Source organism: Sus scrofa, chromosome 16 (assembly GCF_054392235.1).
Source record: "Sus scrofa isolate SSC_HxYL_T2T_F1_AM1 chromosome 16, Sscrofa_HxYL_maternal_Yorkshire_Landrace_v2.0, whole genome shotgun sequence".
In the NCBI taxonomy this organism is placed as follows: Eukaryota; Metazoa; Chordata; class Mammalia; order Artiodactyla; family Suidae; genus Sus; species Sus scrofa.
In genome coordinates this window covers 33,464,659-33,484,279 of record NC_139398.1, presented here as the reverse complement: position 1 = coordinate 33,484,279, position 19,621 = coordinate 33,464,659, and the positions used below count along the sequence as shown (strand labels likewise).

Sequence of the window (19,621 nt, the reverse complement as noted above, 5' to 3'; positions counted from 1 at the left end):
AGTGGTACTATAAAGAAGAAAGAATTAAAATCAATAGACAGAATCTTGACAATGTTTATATGACTGTTTCTGACAGTCCTGTTTATGAAATGTATCATGTTTAGCAATAGTTACGTAAGTATAACTGTAATACTATTCTAAGCACTTTAGCAGCAGTAATTATGTTTTATGGTTGTAAATCCAATTGGATTTTAATCCAGAGAGGCTCAGGCATTTACCTTACAAGGTTCTACAACTTGCAGATGAGAGTCAGGCTTTTATAACTCAGGACTCTGACTATGGATTCTGTGCTTTTAGCCATTATACTATGTAGAAATAATTAAGTAAAAAGCAAAACATCATATACATGAAGCTATTTGCTATAGGATTACCTATAAATAGCAAAAAAGTTAGAATATTCTCTTTATTTCAACAATCTAGAGTAGTTATTAAATCTCTTAGGTTTCATGATGTCACATCTCCCACCCCATTCTTTTTACTTTCTCACCCTGCCATGTGTGTCATATGTCATAGACTCTAAAACATTTGTTGGTTGATTTACAATTAGGCAAATCCCTTTGAAATAACATCCTTGGAAAATTTTAAATTTCTGATTTCAGCTACTGAATAGGTTTTACAGTGCTTACATTCGTAGCCATTTCCTTTTAATGTATCCTTGTTTTTCTTTTTCCTTTATTATTTTTGTTGCCTCAGATCATTTCTTTATCCAACTTGCAGGTATCAACCTGATGGACGATACCTTTCAATGTCTCGCACCAGAATATTTGATGATGTTTAAAGTCTGTAAGAATTTATGGAATAATAACCAAGATCAACACATAAGTTCAGTCTTTAAGAACATCTGTATGCCCTAAAATTTACACTGAACTCTCAATGAAAAGTGTCAGGGTAAAAAAAAGGCACTAAAAATTAATTATATCTTAGTAATAATGGTTTTTGTTCATCGAATAGAATATCATCTTTTCTAATAGGATTTATCACATACCATTCCTGAAATGTCTGCCTTAGAAGTACAGTTACAGGGGAAGGTTTTATTTCATGATAAAGATCAGTTGAAAACATGAAGTTCAGTTTGTTTTAGATTGGTTTTTCTTTCAGGAAAAACAGTTTTAAAGGTCCAAGCAAGCCATAAGATATAAATGAATAATGTTATGCAGTTTCATTATTGTGATCTACATTCTTGCTGTTTCTAAACAATATGTTGATCCTTTATTTCCCAAAGAGATCGAGACCTCTAATAATAAGCATATTTACAAAACCCATGTCTTAAAACAAGGCTTATTTATCAGATATAACTGAATGTAGAAAGCTTTTTCAACTCTGTATGCAAATTAGTGAGGTTTTTGCATGTTTAATTAAGATTATACTTCAACTGATGTTTCTTTAGCATGTATACTATAATCAGGTGATGAATTATTCTTTCAGTCTTTTGTAGAAACTGGAAATTGTCTTATGCTTTTGGTATTGCTTTGTAAAACATTTTGACTTCGGAGAGAAGTGTTCATCTTTACCATTTAGTATATTGATTTAAGTGTTGATCATTCCATTCAAGGAGAATCATAATTATAAATGGTAAATAGTGAGGGTTTTTTTTTTTTTTAATAGAGTCTCACAAAATTCTCTACTTTCTAAAGGTGCCTGTTTAATGCTTTTTGAAAAAGAACATCTGGTTATTCAAATGTAAAAAAGTGAATCCATTTACTGTTAAATTGTGGTTAACAATAAACTTAACCTTATAAGCCACTTAAATTGTTGTTTACAGCAGACAGAAAACTATTTTAGAATGGAGATGTCTAAGAACTTGTTGGTTAAACATGATATTATTTTAAATTCCATTTTTTAAACTTTGTGTTTAGGCCAGAGTTAGGTATTATATTTTAAATAATCAAGTGTTTTATTGTACAGTGAATATAGTTGAGGACAGCATGTTTGCAGAGAGTTTTTATGTCCCTGAAATGTTTGCAACTCTTAGAGAATCCATACTATGAGTTCACCCAGTGGTGATTGTACTTGAGCTTGCCCTTGGCCATCTTAGTTTGCCACCTATTATCCTGCACAACTTTTAGTAGTGCTCTTTCTCATTCTTAAGAATCCCAATTTGGAGATGAATTAAATAGTCACCCTGACAGTTTGATTATATGTTTCTTGAAGGTAATTTTTCCCTGAATCATAATTTCATAATTTTTATTTTCCTCTTTACTTAGTGTTATGTAAATTTTATATAAGATGCAGTTTTATGCAGATACTGAAAGGACTAGTGTATCATCCCAATTACCTGATTTTCTTAAATTGTTATGGTCTTTGAGATTAGATCCCCTTTAAAATAATTATCAGTGGATAGATTTCACTCTCAATTGAAGATTATATAACTGCCCATTTAAGAACATATGACACATACAGCCTTTTTATTGTGAAATGTAGTCAGAGCAGTAGGCCAGGAGCAGATAATTTAACACTGTAATTTCATGATTGACCACTGAAACCTTGGGCAAATCGTGTAGCCTTTCAGTGCCTCAGTTTCTTCATTTTCAAAGTGAAGATGATACTTGCTATTTACCAACTGATCTACCTCACAAAGCTATTGTGAGGGTACTAAGTTTATATAGTGGAGTTGAAAAAGACAAAATAAGTTGTTAGTCGTGCTGGTTTTCCACTAGGTAGTATTTGAAGGTATTGGTTGGGAAAAGGATCACCCCAGAAAGGGGTCCAGTCTCTTATTATTACGGAGAATCTTACAGGTCCCCATAGCAACAACTTGTTTTGAAATAATTAATCAAAATACTGTGAAAATAATGTTGTTTTATTATTTAGTCTTTGGGTTTACTTTGGAATATTTAAGTATAATGTTTCTCATCAGATTTTATCATGGAACTCAGATGCTATTGTAGAAGTGGAAAAATGATCAAATTACTTTTATAACTTAACAATAAGATAGGAGTTCCCGTGGTGGCGCAGTGGTTACCAAATCTGACTGGGAACCATGAGGTTGCAGGTTCGATCCCTGCCCTTGCTCAGTGGGTTAAGGATCCGGCGTTGCCGCGAGCTGTGGTGTAGGTCGCAGACGCGGCTCGGATCCTGCGCTGCTGTGGCTCTGGCGTAGGCCAGCGGCTATAACTGCGATTCGACCCCTAGCCTGGGAACCTCCATATGCTGCAGGAGCGGCCCAAGAAATGGCAAAAAGACAAAAAAAACCAAAAAAACCCAATACTCTAAGATAAATCAATAGAAGTATTTAAAGGAAACGTACTACTTTCCTTTATTATTACATTTTTATGATTATAATAATTAAAGTATATATACTACATCACAAACAATATAGATCCCTTTATGACTTTTGGAGTTATTTCCAAAGTAATTTTTGGTTGTTTGTGACCCAGAGTATGTGACTAAATTTTAAGCAGAATTTATCTTACAGGATTTCATATATGATCATATAGGAAGGTTACCTGGCTGGGTAAGTCTGTGTTTAGAAGTAATAATTTAACCCTGGAACACTAAGAGTTTATTGCTGGGGAACTAAATTAATATTTGTTAAGCCATCTTGTGTACAATAATTGTAATAAGAACAAAAGTTTTCTGTTTTGAGAAGCTTGTTAAAATGTAATAACATCTACTGCAAAATATTAACTACTGAATTCATACACTTCACATGTAAAGTGTATTTCTTGAAGAATTACTTCCAGCAATTACCTTTTGATGTGTTTCTTTTTTTAAAAAATTTTAATGAAAGTATAGTTGATTTACATAATAATAGGTATCTGGTTAAATTGTCCAAATTATTTTTCTAAATAATTGTTAGGTAAGGATAGTTAGTAAGCCAGTAATTCAAAATAACCAACCGTTGCAAAAAAAATAAATAATAACAATAATCTAGTAATTTCATGAATCTATAAATTGCTAATTAATATTTTTATTATATCATTACTACATTAATTATTTGTTATCAGTAGAGCATTTTTGTAAAAATGATTATTAAAAATTATCAGAATTTGTTATCTTACTAAATGATCACAAGGGCTTTGTAATAATTTCATCACACAAGAGGCCCTCATTTCACAAGAATGCTAAGAACTAAATCAGAACATTTGAAGGTTTTTCAATTTATAAAGAATAGATCAGAGAATTTGACAATCAAAACTTTCCAAAAAAAATGCTGCCAGTTGATTTGTTTTGGGACTCTACTATTTGATTAGATTATTAGTTCTTAAATTTATGCTGGGTCTGTACCCAAATGAAATTAAATGTGGACGAGAAAGTCAATGTGTATGTTTTTTAAGTATACTTTAGAATATTAATGAAGGAATTTCATTGATGTATAGTAGCAAGCCTCATTTTTCATGCCTTTAGTAGATTTAGGGAATGTCCTTGATTTTTTGTGTTCATTAGTATTTTAAAGGAAAAATAAACTTTCCATAATTGTAATTCATACTGTTCAGTAATGTGAGTCTTATACTTGTGATTTGAGTGGCTCATGCATGAAAATCACAAGAATAAATACATTTGCACTATGAGGCAAAGCATGTCCCTGAAAAATCTTAACATACTTGAATCTCAAGTGTAGTGGATCGTATGATATTAAATTCTGAATGTTAAGAAGTAAATGGATTTAGAAATTTTATCTTTTCTTCGTTCTTCCCTCATTCCTTTTATACCTTGCTTCCTTTTTGAAGCCTCTTTATAGTATGACTTATAAATGTGCTGACATTTTTTTTTCTTGTTTGTTTTGTGTGCACGTTGTTTTTGATGATCAGTATACTCAAAAGGTAGTAGTTCTGACTACAGATCCCACTACTTGAATAGCATTATTGCACTTAAAGTAGTGAAACAGATTTTGCTAGGCAACTAAGCAATGTCAGAAGATAAATGTCACATATGCTAGCTCAGTGTATTGTCTTTTTTACTGTGGCATGTCAGTAAAATAAGTTATTCTCAATGTAATGTTTTTGCATAAAATTAGATTTGCAAAAACAGTGATTGTTAAAAATCAAACAAACCCCAAACTTTAAGAACCTTGAGACTTCTTTTTATGAAAAGGAATTCATAAATAATGTACATCATTATCAAAGTTTTCATTAGGAGAGGTTGGAACAATACAAGAGGGTTACAGAGGCCTTCTGAAGAATGAATTCCCTATCTATGGGATACTTCTTTCCTGCTCATAGAACTGGAAAACTAGACAGTGTTATTCCCTGTACTAACTCCTATAGACCAGCCCTATGAGCCATCTCCAGTAGAGCATCTCCCTATGAGCCAACTTCGTCACTAGCCCTGTGCCATCATCCCCAGTCCCCTTGTGATGGGAACACTCACCCTTAATTCTTTTCATATGCAGCCCAGTTTTCCTAGAATTTTATTTCCGTTTTCAAAGATTTGTCCATTGAGGTTGATTGAAATCTTGCCATAATTTAAAATTTGTCAATAAAGCAAGAATATTAGCATATTCCTCTTCTCAGAGATATCCTGAAAGACATTGGTTTTTTTAACATACTTTCTAGGGAGAATTAATTTTCTTCCCATGAAAATCTTTTCTTTTGTGATTATCTTGATTTCAAATCATTTTACAAAAGGAGGCTTTCACTGTACTTTGCACAAGAGTAGGAAGAGTATTTTACTGTGGCAGACATATGTAAAGTCAAAATTTGTTAATCTGACTCTACAGCACTGTTTTGAGTTGGTATAATTGATATGAATCTTATCAACCTAATCACTTAGAGCTGTATTTCAAAAAAATGCTGGCTAGCATCTTCCCTACTTATTACACCAAGTTGTAGGGGAGAGACTGTGTATTTTTTTTTAAAGCAATCCAATGGATTTGTTTTTGTCTGTATTTTGAACACAACTTGAAAGATTTTTCTCATTTAGAAGACAGAAAGCATGTGGACCTGTCTTTTAAGTTACTGTAATCTAATATATATATTTATAAATTATAGCATTGGAAAAAAGAGCTCTAATATTGATGTTGTTACTTCCTGGTATTTAATTTTTATAAAATGTTTTTATAATTAATTATAGTATTGCTTTTAAGTAGAAAAACTTTCTCAAATAAGTTCTGCCCAGAACCTTTTTCCTTGGGGCAATATTCTTAAATTTAGTAGTCCAGTATGAATTTGAAATAGTCCTACATCTCTTCAGTGTCTTTTTATGTATACCAGTACCAAGCAAAGTATACCAAAAGCCTAATTTCTGTGTTGCATTAATAAAATACTTGTTATTTATCTAATTCAGTGGATTAGGTAAAGTAGAAGATAACCTTTTCAAATGTGCATCTGATCATAATTTTCAAAATGTTCATTATGTTCATCTTTGGTGCAGTATGCCAAATTCGTCTTTAAATCTTTATATTCTTGGTATGTAATGGCAAATGTTTTCTTTTTTGACCAGTGGGTTGTAGATTTAACTATTTTTTTCTGCAGATTCTCACTACATTTTCAAATATGTATTTGGAAAAACCTGCAAAGTGCTACCTATAAGGAAGTTAGCATCTTTGGCCTTATCTATGCATAATGTTCTTCAGTTTGGTTTTGACAAACTCATGGACTTGAAGTCGCTTTGTAGTATTTTAATTTATTGTGATGTAATGAATTTTTTGAAATGTTTATTTGGCTAGCTGTTAAAATATAGGAAATTATGTAGCTTTGCATGAAATAAAGTACATTTCTACACATTACTAAGAAGTTTGTGGATTTTTATGTGTTTTACTTCATACCATCTTTGAGATTAAACTTTTTTTTTTTTGGTCATTTTTGCCATTTCTTGGGCCGCTCCCACGGCATATGGAGGTTCCCAGGCTAGGGGTCTAATCAGAGCTGTAGCTGCCAGCCTACGCCAGAGACACAGCAACGCAGGATCTGAGCCGCGTCTGTAACCTACACCACAGCTCACGGCAATGCCGGATCGTTAACACACTGAGCAAGGGCAGGGATCGAACCCGCAACCTCATGGTTCCTAGTCAGATTCGTTAACCACTGCACCACGACGGGAATTCCTGAGATTAAACTCTTAAGTAGACTGAGGAATATTATGTCCCTTAAAATTTATTAATCAGTATTACAAAAGAAATGTTTTAAGACAAGTAATTAAATACAGATGCTTTTAAGTCCCACATGACTTTACCTTGTGTTTATAATTAAAATAAGCAATTGTTATACAAATTAAAGCAGAAGTCAGTGAAATTGAAAACAGGAAATATAAAGAAAATCAGTGAAACAAAAATTGAGTGTTTTTGAAAAGATCAATAAATTTGATGAAATTCTAGCCAGGCTGATCAAGAAAACAAAACTGAGAGTTGCTTTCCTATGTACCAAAAGGAACAATTGAAATTTGAAATTAAAAACACAATATCAGAGTTCCCGTTGTGGCTCAGTGGTTAATGAATCCAACTAGGAACCATGAGGTTGCGGGTTCGATCCCTGGCCTCTATCAATGGGTTAAGGATCTGGCATTGCCATGAGCTATGGTGTAGGTGGCAGAAGCTGCCCGGATCCCGAATTGCTGTGGCTCTGGCATAGGCCAGCAGCTACAGCTCCAATTAGACCCCTAGCCTGGGAACCTCCATATGCCACAGGTGTGGCCCTAGAAAAGATAAAATAAATAAATAAAAATAAAAACACAATATTACTTATATTAGTCCTAGCTAATGCAATAAGATAAGAAAAGGAAATAAAAGATAAACAGATTTGGAAGGTATAAATAAAACTGTGTTTGGAATTACTGTCTTTATAGTAATCCGAAACAAATGATTAAGAAAAAAAAAAACCTCCTGGAATTAATAAGTGATTATAGCAAGTATTCAGGATGTAAGATTTTAAGACAAAAGTTAATCACTTTCCCCTTTACCAGGAAAGGAATTTGAAATTAAAACAATGTGATCCTGCAATCCCACTCCTGGGCATACATCCAGAGAAAACCATAATTCAAAAAGATACATATACCCCAATGTTCACTGTAGCACTTTTTACAATAGCCAAGACATGGAAGCACCTTAAATGTTCATTGACAGAACAATGGATAGAGAAGATGGCGGTGTGTGTGTTCATCACATATATATAATGGAATACTAGCCATAAAAAAGGATGAAATAGGAGTTCCTGCTGTGGTGCAGTGGGATTGGTGGCATCTCTGGAGCATTGGGACACAGGTTCGATCCCCAGCCTGGCATAGTGGGTTAAGGACCAGTATTGTCACAGTTGTGGCTTGGATCTGACCCCTGGCCTGGGAACTCCATATGCCACAGAGCAGCCAGGAAGAAAGAAAGGAAAAAAAAAAAAAAAAAAAAAAGAATGAAATAATGCTACTTGCAGCAACATGGATGGACCCAGAGATTTCATACTAAATTAAGAAAGCCAGACAAAGACAAATATGTGATATTGCTTATATGTGAAATCTAAAAAAATGATGCAAATGAACTTATTTGCAAAAAAAAAAATAGACTCACAGGCATAGAAAACAAACTTATAGTTACCAAAGGGGGAGAGGGAGGGATAAATTAAGAGTTTAGGATTAAAATATACACACTACTCTGTATAAAATAGATAACCAACAGGGACCTACTGTGTAGCATAAGGAACTGTATCAATATCTTATAATAACCCATAATGGAAGAGAATGTAGAAAAAAATTATATGTATATGTATATATGAATCACTTGGCTGTATACCAGAAACTTCTACGACATTGTAAATCAACTATAATTCAATAAATTAAAATTTTTTCTAGGAGTTACCGTCTTGGCGCAGTGGAAACGAATCCAACTAGGAACCATGAGGTTGCAGGTTTGATCCCTGGCCTCGTTCAGTGGGTTAAGGATCCAGCATTGTCATGAGCTATGGTGTAGGTCTCAGAGGCAGCTCAGATCTGGCATTGCTGTGGCTGTGGTGTAGGCCATCAGCTGCAGCTCCTATAGGACCCCTAGCCTGGGAACCTCCATATGCCGTGGGTGCAGCCCTAAAACAAAACAAACAAAATTTTTTTCTAAAACAATACTATTTACATTTTTCCTCAAAATGAAATACATAGGTATAAAATAACAATGTATGCCGAAGATCTGTATTATGAAAATTACAGCATATACATAAGAGCTATATGAGGAAAACTATAAAGCTCTAATGAAACAAATTAACAAAATAAATGGAGAGAGATTCCATGTTCACGGATAGGAAGGCTCAATATTGCCAAGATGTCAGTTCTTCCTAAATTCATCTATAGATTCAATGCAATTCCAGTGAAAATCCTAATAAGTTAGTTTGTGGATACTGATAACTTGATTCCAAAGTTTATATGAAGAAGCAAAAGACCCAGAAGAGCCAAGACAATACTGAAATAGAACAAAGTCGGAGGACTGACACAACCAACTTTACTGTAAAGCTATAATAAGACGTTGTGGGACCGGAGAAAGAATAGACAAACAGGCAATGGAACAAAACAGAGAGCCCAGAAATACACCCAGAGAAATATATTCAATTGATCTTTGAAAAAGGAATGAAAGCAATTCAGTGGAGAAAGGATAGTCTTTTCAAATGATACTGGAACACTGGACAACCACGTGCAAAAAAAATGTCCAGACATGAGTTTATGCTTTTCATAAACTGAAACTATAACACAAAACTTCCAGAAGTTAACATAAAAAATACAGGTGAACTTGAACTTGGAAACTAGTACATATTATCACACAAAATTGCATGTATATGTACACCCAAAGATATGTACAAGGATGTTCATAGCATTATTCATAATTACTTCAACCATAAATAATTCAACCAACAGAATGGATTTATTTATTCAATATGATGGATATATATGTGAATAATAAATGAAAACAAATTAATTACAGCTGTGCAACACCATGGGTGAAACTCACAAACATAATGTGGATCTAAGGAAGTCAAACAAGAAAAAATATAGTGTGATCCTACTTACATAAAGTTCAAAAAAGATAAAAGGTGGTAGAGTTAAAATATGAATGCTTTGTAGTAAAATTATTTTTTAAAGAAGGAAGAAACAAGGAAGAGATTACCATAGATGTCAGGCCATTGCTTATCTTTGAGGAGGAGGAAGGAATTAATGATTGGGATGGAACACAAAAGAAGCTTCTGGATTGCTGCCTGTGTTCTCTTTCTTAACTTGGGTGGTGGTTTTATAGGTGTTTACATGGTGATGAATTCCTGAATAGTACTTGTTTTTGTGTATGCTTTGCTATATGTACATTTCATAATACAGTTAAAATATATGGAGATTTAAATTAACATAACTTATACCATATACGAGAGTGGAAGAAACTGCATTATAGTGTTCTAAGGTCATGGTACTATCCGGGAAGAATAAAGATACTGCTTAAGCTATATTTCAGTTAATTCATGCTATAATCTCTTTGGTAATGATTAAATAGAATAGAAATAGGATATAGCTGCAAATAGGGGGAAAATGGAATGGCAAAAATATTCTACTCCAAACAGGGGACAAAAGTCACCCCCAAACTAGACTTTATTGTTTAGAAATGCATGCGTAGCTGAGAAAACTATAGTCACGTGAAATGATTTACTATATAAGTCAGAATATGTTTTCTAATAGGATAGACATCCAAGGGTATCATCCCTCAGAGAGGCTTAGGGTTACTAAGGGCAATATTTTATTTATTATACTTGGCATTTTTTTACAAGCATTTTCTGCTTGTACTTATTATACATTTATATTTTATGCACTTTTCTGAATGTCTACACTTCTAAATATAAAAGGTTTCTTAATTTCTGTAAGTCATTAATAGCTGAAAGTAAAATCACATGATCTTTTCAAATAGATGAAAAACATTCTAAAGTAATTCAACATTTATATTTTTTATTCTATTATTTAAAAGGCTTTTTTTCTGATAAAGAATGCATATGGACATGCATATGTACAGACTTGTATATGTATAAATAGGAACCCAAAATGACAGCAAAACAATCGAGAAAGAACAAAGCTGCAAGAACCATGCTCCCTGACTTCAGGCTACACTACAAAACTACAGTAATCAGAACAGATTTGTACTGGCACAAAAACACATAAATCAGTGTAACAGAATAGAAAGTCCAGAAATAAGCCCATGCACTTATGGTCAATTAATCCACAACAAAGGAGGTAAGAATGTAAAATGGAGAAAAGACAGTCTCTTCAATAAGTGGTGCTGGAAAACTGGACAGCTACATGTAAAAGAATGAAATTAGAACATTCTCTGATACCATACACAAAAATAAACTAAAAAAGGATTAAAAGCCTAAATATAAGATCAGAAACCATAAAACTCCTAGAAGAAACCATAGGCAGAACACTCTAACATAAATTGCAGCAGTATTTTTTTTATTCTTTTTCCTAATGCAAAAGAAATAAAAACAAAAATAAATAGAGGCTAATTAAACTCAACAGTTTTTGCACAGCAAAGGAAATCATTGGAAAAATGAAAAATAACCTACTAAATGGGAGAAAATACTTGCAATTCATATGACTGATAAAGGATTTATATTTAAAAGTATATAAACAGCTCATACAATGCAACATCAAAAAAAAACCTGATTATAAAATGGGCAGAAGACATGGGTAGACATTTTCCCAAAGACATGCAGATGGATAACAGGCAAATGAAAATATGCTCCACATTGTTAATCTTCAGAGAAATGTAAATCAAATCCCCCATGAAATATCACCTGACACCTGTCAGAATGGCTATCATCAAAAAACACAAATAGCAAATGTTGGCAAGGATGTGGAGAAAAAGGAACCCTCCTACATTGTTGCCGGGAGTGTAAATTGGTGTGGCCGCTGTGGAAAACATTATGGAAGGTTCTAAAAATAAAAATGGAAGTGTCTATGACCCAACAATTACAACTCCTAGGTATATATCAAAAAAAACACGAATTCAGGAAAATACCAGAGCCCCAATGTTCTTAGCAGCCTTGTTTACATTTGCCAAGATATGTAAACAACCTAAGTGTCCATCAACAGGTGAATGGATAAAGATGATGTTGGAGTATATGGAATACTACTCAGCCATAAAAAGGAATGAAATTTTGCCAATTGCTGTAACATGGATGGCCTTGGACAGTGTTATGCTAAGTGAAATAAGTCAGACAAAGACAAATACTGTATGTATATCACACGTGGATTCTAAAAAAGACAATAAAGTAGGAATATAATTAAAAAGGAAGATCACAGATATAAGAGAACAAACCAGTGGTTACTAGTGGGGAGAGGGAAAGGGGAGGGGCAATATAGGAGTAGGGGAGTAAGAGATACAAACTATTATGTATAAAATAAGCTAAAAGATATTGTACAGCATGAAATATGACCAATATTCTATAATAACTATAAATGGAGAATAACCTTTAAAAATTGTGAATCACTGTATTATACACTGGTAACATATGATTGTATGTCAACTATATTTCAATTAAAAAATAAAAAATGAAAGAAAAACAACTGAAAAAGGTGTTTTTTTCTTTTTTTCTGGTAAAGGATGCATATCTACATGCATATATAGAGACATATATGTGTATGAACAAGAACTCACAACTACTGCATATGTCATCCTTAGTGCTATAGTCTTTACTGTTAAAATCCAGAGTAAACCAAGGATACCTACCATCACTACTACTCTTCAACACTGTCTAATCATAAGAGAGAAATAAAAGGCCTAAGAGTGAGAAAAGAAGCAGCAAACTTTTATTTATTATGATGTGATTATGTATGTGAAAGGGCCAAAAATATACAAATTACTAGAATTGATCAGAAAGTAGCATCACTTAATATGGTGTTTGGAACCCCTGAACCCTTGTTAAGTCAGAGATCCCCAGTACACCTGAACCTCAGACTCACATTTGTGTTATACATATATATTTTAAAAAGGCAGGATGGGTGAGATAACTTATAATGCAGTGCTAGGGGCTTCATCATGGTGGCTTTGAAGACTATAATCAAATAATGTGTTTGGAAGTTCCAAGCAGAATGCTGCCCCACAGCAGATAGTCATTTATTAAGAAACACCAAGCATCCATGTGGTTAAGCTCATTCTCTTCTTTCAGGTCTTTATCTGGAAATCATTTCTGAGGGAATATTGCTGCTTAAAATTGTTTATTGGTAACACTCCCACTATCTAACATACTATATGCTATTTCTCTTCTCCCTGTTCAAATATAAGCTCCATGAGAAATTAATTTTGTTTGTTTGCAGAACTACCTGTGCCTGACCTATAATAGGTGCTCAATAAATTTGTGTTAAATCAGTAGATAAATGGGTTAATTTAGTACATCCCGCCCTGATCTGTGCTACTGATTATAGTAGGAGTGTTCACAGGGCAGTACAGTAAAGAGGAGGAGGTTTGAGCCTTTCGATGCCTTTTGAACCTCACCACCTCTCTGTCCCTTCCCCTTAGGGAGAGGGGAAAATTAGAGATACATGTGACTAGTATCCATGAGGATGTGGGCTTAATCCCTGGGCCCTCTGGGTGGGTTAAGGATCCGACATTGCCATGAGATTTGGTGTAGGCCAGCAGCTGCAGCTCCAATTCAACCCCTAGCCTGGGAACTTCCATATGCCGCACCTGCAGCCCTGAAAAGAAAAAGAAAAAAAAAAAAGAAAGGAAAAAAACACCAAAAACTGACACAGGATACAAATCCTCAGCAGAGTTTTAAAAATCTGTATCATAGGAGAGGCCCTTGGGGTGGAAAAAGTCCTAAGTCCTAATTCACTGGTTCTTAAATCAGAACCCCAGGCAACAGTGACTTTTTTGAAGACTTACTGCCAATGGAATGTGAAGACATGTTAGTACAATCATTGAAAGCAAAAGACCAGCAGAAGTCACTGGCCTACAACTTTTAGTGTGGTTTGTCCAGTTAAAAATGCTGTCCCTGGAGTTCCCATCGTGGCGCAGTGGTTAACAAATCCGACTAGGAACCAGAAGGTTGCGGGTTTGATCCCTGCCCTTGCTCAGTGGATTGACGATCTGGCGTTGCCGTGACCTGTGGTGTAGGTCACAGACGCGGCTCGGATCCAGCGTTGCTGTGGCTCTGGTGTAGGCCGGCGGCTACAGCTCCGATTCGACCCCTAGCTTGGGAACCTCCATATGCCACGAGAGCGGCCCAAGAAATGGTAAAAAGACAAAAAAAAAAAAAAAAAAAATTCTGTCCCTCACTTGTGTTCATGAGACTCGTCATAAAGATGCTTAAGCCCTTTGCTGTGCAAAAGCTTGTAAGTTTGATTAGGTCCCATTGGTTTATTTTTGTTTTAATTTCTATTGCCTTGGAAGACTGACCTAAGAAAACATTTGTACGGTTGATGTCAGAGAAGATTTTGCTGATGTTCTCTTCTAGGAGTTTTATGGTACCTTGTCTTATGTTTTAAGTCTTTAAGCCATTTGAAGTTCATTTGTGTGCATGGTGTGAGGGTATGTTCTAGTTTCATTGATTTATATGCAGCTGTCCAGTTTTCACACCACTTGCTGAAAAGACTCTTTTTCCCATTTTATATTCTTGTCTAGACTTATTTCTGGGTTCTCTGTTCTGTTCCATTGGTCTATATTTCTGTTTTTGTACTAGTACCACACTGTCTTGATTACTGTAACTTTGTAATATTGTCAGAAGTCTGGGAGAGTCATGCCTTCTGCTTGTTTTTTGTTTGTTTGTTTGTTTATTTTTCCCCTCCTCAGATTGCTTTGGCAATCCTGGGTCTTTTATGATTCCATGTAAATTTTTGGATTGCTATTATAGTTCTGTGAAAAATGTCATGGGTAATTTGATAGGGCCGTATTAAATCTGTAGACTGCTCTGGGTAGTATGGCCATTTTAATTACATTAATTTTTCTAATCCAGGATCATGGAATATCTTTCCATTTCTTTGAATCCTCTTTAATTTCCTTGATTAATGTCTTAGAGTTCTCAATATATGTCTTTCACCTCCTTGTTCAGGTTTATTCCTAGGTATTTAATTTTGGGTATTGGTATTTAATTTTAAAAGGAATTGTATTTTTATATTCCCAAAGGAAACTATAATAAAAAAAGACAACCTACAGAATGGGAGAAAATAGTTGCAAATGATGCAACTGACCAGGGCTTAATCTCCAAAATATACAAACAACTCACAACTCAACAGCAAAAAAAAAAACAATCCAATTGAAAAATGGGCAGAAGACCTGAATAGATATTTCTCCAAAGAAGACATATGGATGACCAACAGGCATATGAAAAAATGCTCAACATCGCGAATTATTAGAGAAACGCAAATCAAAACTACAATGAGATACCACCTCACACCAATCAGAATGGCCATCATTAGTAAGTTTACAAATGGCAGATGCTAGAGAGGGTGTGGAGAAAAGGAAACCCCTCTGCATTGTTGGCAGAATTGTCAATTTGTACAACCACTATGGAAAACAGTATGTACCTCAGAAAACTAAATATAGAACTACCATGTAATCTACCAACCCTACTTCTGGGCATTTATCCAAACAAAACTTGCATTGTAAAAGATACATGCACCCCTATGTTCATTGCAGCATTATTCATAATAGCCAAGACATGGAAACAACTTGAATGTCCATCGACAGATGAATGGATTAAGAAGATGTGGTACATATACACAATGGAATACAACTCAGCCATAAAAAAGAACAGTATAATGCCATTTGCAGCAACATGGATGGGACTAGAGATTCTCATACCAAGTGAAGTAAGTCAGAAAGAGACAGACAAATACCATATGATATCATTTATATCTGGAATCCAATATACAGCACAAATGAATCCATCTACCGAAGAGAAACAAACCCATGGACATGGAGAACAGACTTGTGACTGCCAAGGATGAGTGGGAGGTAGTGGGATGGACGGAGAGTTGGGATTAGTAGATGCAAACTATTGCATTTAGAGTGGATAAGCAATGAGAGCCTGCTGTGTAGCACAGGGAACTATATCCAATCACTTGTGGTGGAACATGATGGGAGATAATGTGAGAAAAAGAACGCTTTAGCATTCAGCCAGAGACACAAGCCACAGCTGGGTGACATCTCGCAGAGCAGGAAAAGCACTGAAAGATGTGTGCAATTTAGATGAGGGGAAGAATGGAAGAAGGAAGAAAGCAAGAACATTCTAAGCACCAGAAAGAATTGTAGCAAAGACATAAACAAGGAAATGACATGGTGCATTCGAGGTCATGAAAAGAGCGTATCTAGGGCAGAAAATTCTCAGGAAAGAGCAGCAGAACAGGCAGGTTGTTGACACAAGTGCTTTCTAGATGTTTTCTTCTGTTGCCAAAAGCCTTTTGTGTGTTTTAAGATTAACATCTTCCATTAATATGTTATTTATTTTTGCTATAAAATACAAGGATCTGTAGAATTAAGAAGAAAGTACCTTACCCTTTAACATGTTCCAAATGCCTCTCACCTCCCTTATCTTTTCCTTTTTTTTTCTTTCTTTTTTTTTTTTTTTTGGTGTGTTGGGGAAGTTATGCATTTTTTTCCCATTAATATTGAATGTCTCTGACTTCTTTTTTCTTTTTATGAAGAGACTCATTTACAAACCTTTTCAAGATCATGGAACTACATGCAGTTCAGTGTAGTCATTTGTTAAGGACCAGATATATCATGGGCTCATTAAAGAATGAGGTATTCAACCTGTTGGTGGTTGATGCTATAGATTGTTTCACTTTCCTGGTTGCCGAGGAAAACTTAGTAGACCATTTGTGACCATTCTTATTAGCATATTTGGAGTTGGAATTTTGGCTTGCCTGAGCCTGTGTCTGACTTTCCAGTATTCTCCTCCTCCCTAACAGATGGCATGGATTTCTGGGGTTGAGTGAGAATACTGATGTTTTTCATTTCTATCTTGAAGGAATGGAATAGCCATGCAGTTTGATATCACTATCAGGGAGCGTATCCCAAAAGGCTGTATGCCAGTGTTACTCCATCTTCAACTAAAAACAGAGCTATGGGTTGTTAATTTTGATTTTGCCTTTGATTTAACTCAGGTCCTGCTTCCTAACACTGTTTATATTGGAGGCTTAGTGGCCACATCTGCTGAATGAATACCTCGAGTAAGTAAAACCTTTATTCTCCATTTGGATGCGAGGAATCACCCTCATGATGGTTCATTTAGTGCAGAGATAGTAATTGCTCAGACATAGGATTAATGTGGGTTTATATTTTAAAGAAATTGCTAAGTAATTCTCTAACATTTGGCCATTTCCACATCCCTACCAACACTTGGTGTTGTCAGTCTTTAATTTTAACCATTCTGGTCAGTGTGAAATGGTACCACTAGTTTCAATTTTCATTTCCTTGATATCTGATGATGTTAAGCATTTTTCATACATTAATAGCCATTTCTATGCCTTCTTTTTTGAAGTGTCTCTTCATCTTTAGCCTGGTTTTTAGTAGATTGTCTTTTTATTATAGTTTTGTGGAAATTCTTTTTTTTTTTTTTTTTTTTTTTGCTATTTCTTTGGGCCACTCCCGCGGCATATGGAGGTTCCCAGGCTAGGGGTCGAATCGGAGCTGTAGCTGCCGGCCTACGCCAGAGCCACAGCCAGGCGGGATCCGAGCCGCATCTGCAACCTACACCACAGCTCACAGCAACGCTGGATCCTTAACCCACTGAGCAAGGGCAGGGACCGAACCCGCAACCTCATGGTTCCTAGTCGGATTCGTTAACCACTGCGCAACGACGGGAACTCCTGGAAATTCTTTATATGTTCTAGATAAAGATCTCTTAGATATATGCATTATGAATACTTTTCCCAACCTGTGGATTGTCTATTCATTTTATTACTCTTGTCTTTTGATGAACAGAAGCATTTATGCTTGATGAATCGCGGTTTATCTTTTTTTTTTTTTTTTTTTTTGGCTGCCCCATGACATATGGAGTTCGCAGGCCAGAAATCAGATCAGAGCTGTAGCTGCAGCAATGTCAGATCCTTAACCAACTGTTCTGGGCCAGGGATTGAACCTGCGTCCCAGCAATCCAGAGACACCACCAATCCCATTGTGCCATAGTGGGAACTCCAACTTTTTTGTTTGTTTGTTTATGATCTAAAAAATCTTTGCTATCTACAGGTAATAAAGGTATTCTCCTTTGCTTTCTTTTTCTATGGGTTTTATAGTTTTAGATTTTATATTTGGGCCCATTATTTATCTTGAATTAAAAAGTTTGTGCATAGATGATTTGGAGGAACTATGATTTGTTTTAAATATAAATATTCAGAGATTTTGTCTTTAAAACAGTTTGCTGAGATTTTGTTTTGGGGTGTTTTGAATGTATAGACCAATTTTGAGAGAATGGAGATCTTAATTTTCAGTTTTCAGATCCATTAATATGGTACATCTTTCCATTCATCTTTCCTTGTGTTTAGATTAGCTTCAATTTCAGTAATGTTTTGTAGACTGTAGAGCTCATGGGCAGTTGGGCGGTGGGGTGTGGTTAGAATCTTAGGCGTGTAAAATTTGGGGGTTTTTAGATTTCAGTTTCTGATAGCTTTTGCTATTAGATACAAATGCAAATGATTTTTATACAACAACCTTGAGACCTGCAATTTTGATAAATTGGCTTATTAGTTCTATTGGGACTCTTTGTAGCTTCCATAGTGTTTTCTGTGTACACAACAGTGTCTCTGACAGATAACACAGTTTTTTTCTTCCTTCCGAATCATGATTTTTAAAAGCTGTAGATGGAGAGGCTAGTGCCAGATCCAGGTGTAAACCAGAGCTTCTCCTCTGTTTAGTGGCTAACACCACCCTTTTGAGTGTGGGATTGTGTTCCAAATTGCTGGAGCAGAAACCCTATAGGTTGAGTTCAAGCTGGCTCCATGTCTTCTAAGTGTGTGCTCTCTCCCTTCCCAGCCTTGGCACCCTTGCCCCAGAGGGGAACAATGCTGAAGCAAGAGGGGCTGTATCATGTGTTCTGTGTGGGTCAGAACATGGGCTATAGTAGACCCCTACCCAGCAGAGTCCTGGACCATTTCTGATCCACTGCCTGCACAGGTACCAGAAATGGCCATCCTCGGCCCATTCAGATGCCATGCTTGGTCTGAGCCAGCTCCATTCCCTGACAACTGTATACCACCCCAGGCCACAGCATCCCCTGCCCTAGTGTGGAGCTGCTCTGCAGAGCAGAAGAAGCCAGAGGGAGTGCTCCGCATGGATTGGGGCACAGGTTGTAGCAGTCCTGGCACCAGTCACAGTCCTAGCTTTCTCCCCGCTCATGCCATAGGCACCAGCAGTGGCTCCCCCTCACCCAGTTCAGAAGCCCTGCCAATTCCAAGCCAGCTCCATCTATTACAATTGAGCACTCCCCTTAGCTGCAGAAAGCCTTGCCTTGTGTGGAGCTGCACCACAGAGCAAGCAGGGCCAGCCAGAGCACTGCTCAGTTGGCATGGAGCATGTGTTGGAGTAGCTGCAAGAAACCAGCCAAGTCCCAGGAAGTTTCACTCTGCTTCTTCCACCTTGTTTGAAGAGTAAGCAAGTATGTGCATACTCTTCACAAGCAGAGTCTAGAGTTCTTACAGCTTAATGTCAATCCCACTGGTTTTCAAACCAACTAAGGGGACTTGTACTCCTGCTTTTGGACCCTAGGAGTAAGGCATTCAATATGTGATTCAAACCACTCAC

The 19,621-nt window shown here is 35.7% G+C and overlaps 1 protein-coding gene across 22 annotated transcripts in view; it reads left to right on the top strand.

Annotated features, from left to right (window-relative positions):
• LMBRD2 (LMBR1 domain containing 2) overlaps window positions 1–19,621 on the top strand; it is a 61,350-nt gene that overhangs the window by 40,699 nt on the left and 1,030 nt on the right. For 5 of the 22 annotated variants that reach the window (XR_014831132.1, XM_085002064.1, XM_021076992.2 and 2 more), the window contains exon 18: window positions 16,987–17,052. Coding sequence is in view for 12 of the 22 variants with exons in the window: in XM_085002064.1 (XP_084858190.1) it covers window positions 16,987–17,023 (37 nt within the window). In the remaining 10 variants the exon portion in view is untranslated. Of the gene's footprint in view, window positions 1–693; window positions 6,668–16,986; window positions 17,053–18,853; window positions 18,995–19,621 lie in introns of those variants that run through there. The other 17 variants (XR_014831137.1, XM_085002061.1, XM_013990626.3 and 14 more) reach the window with 5 other exon arrangements.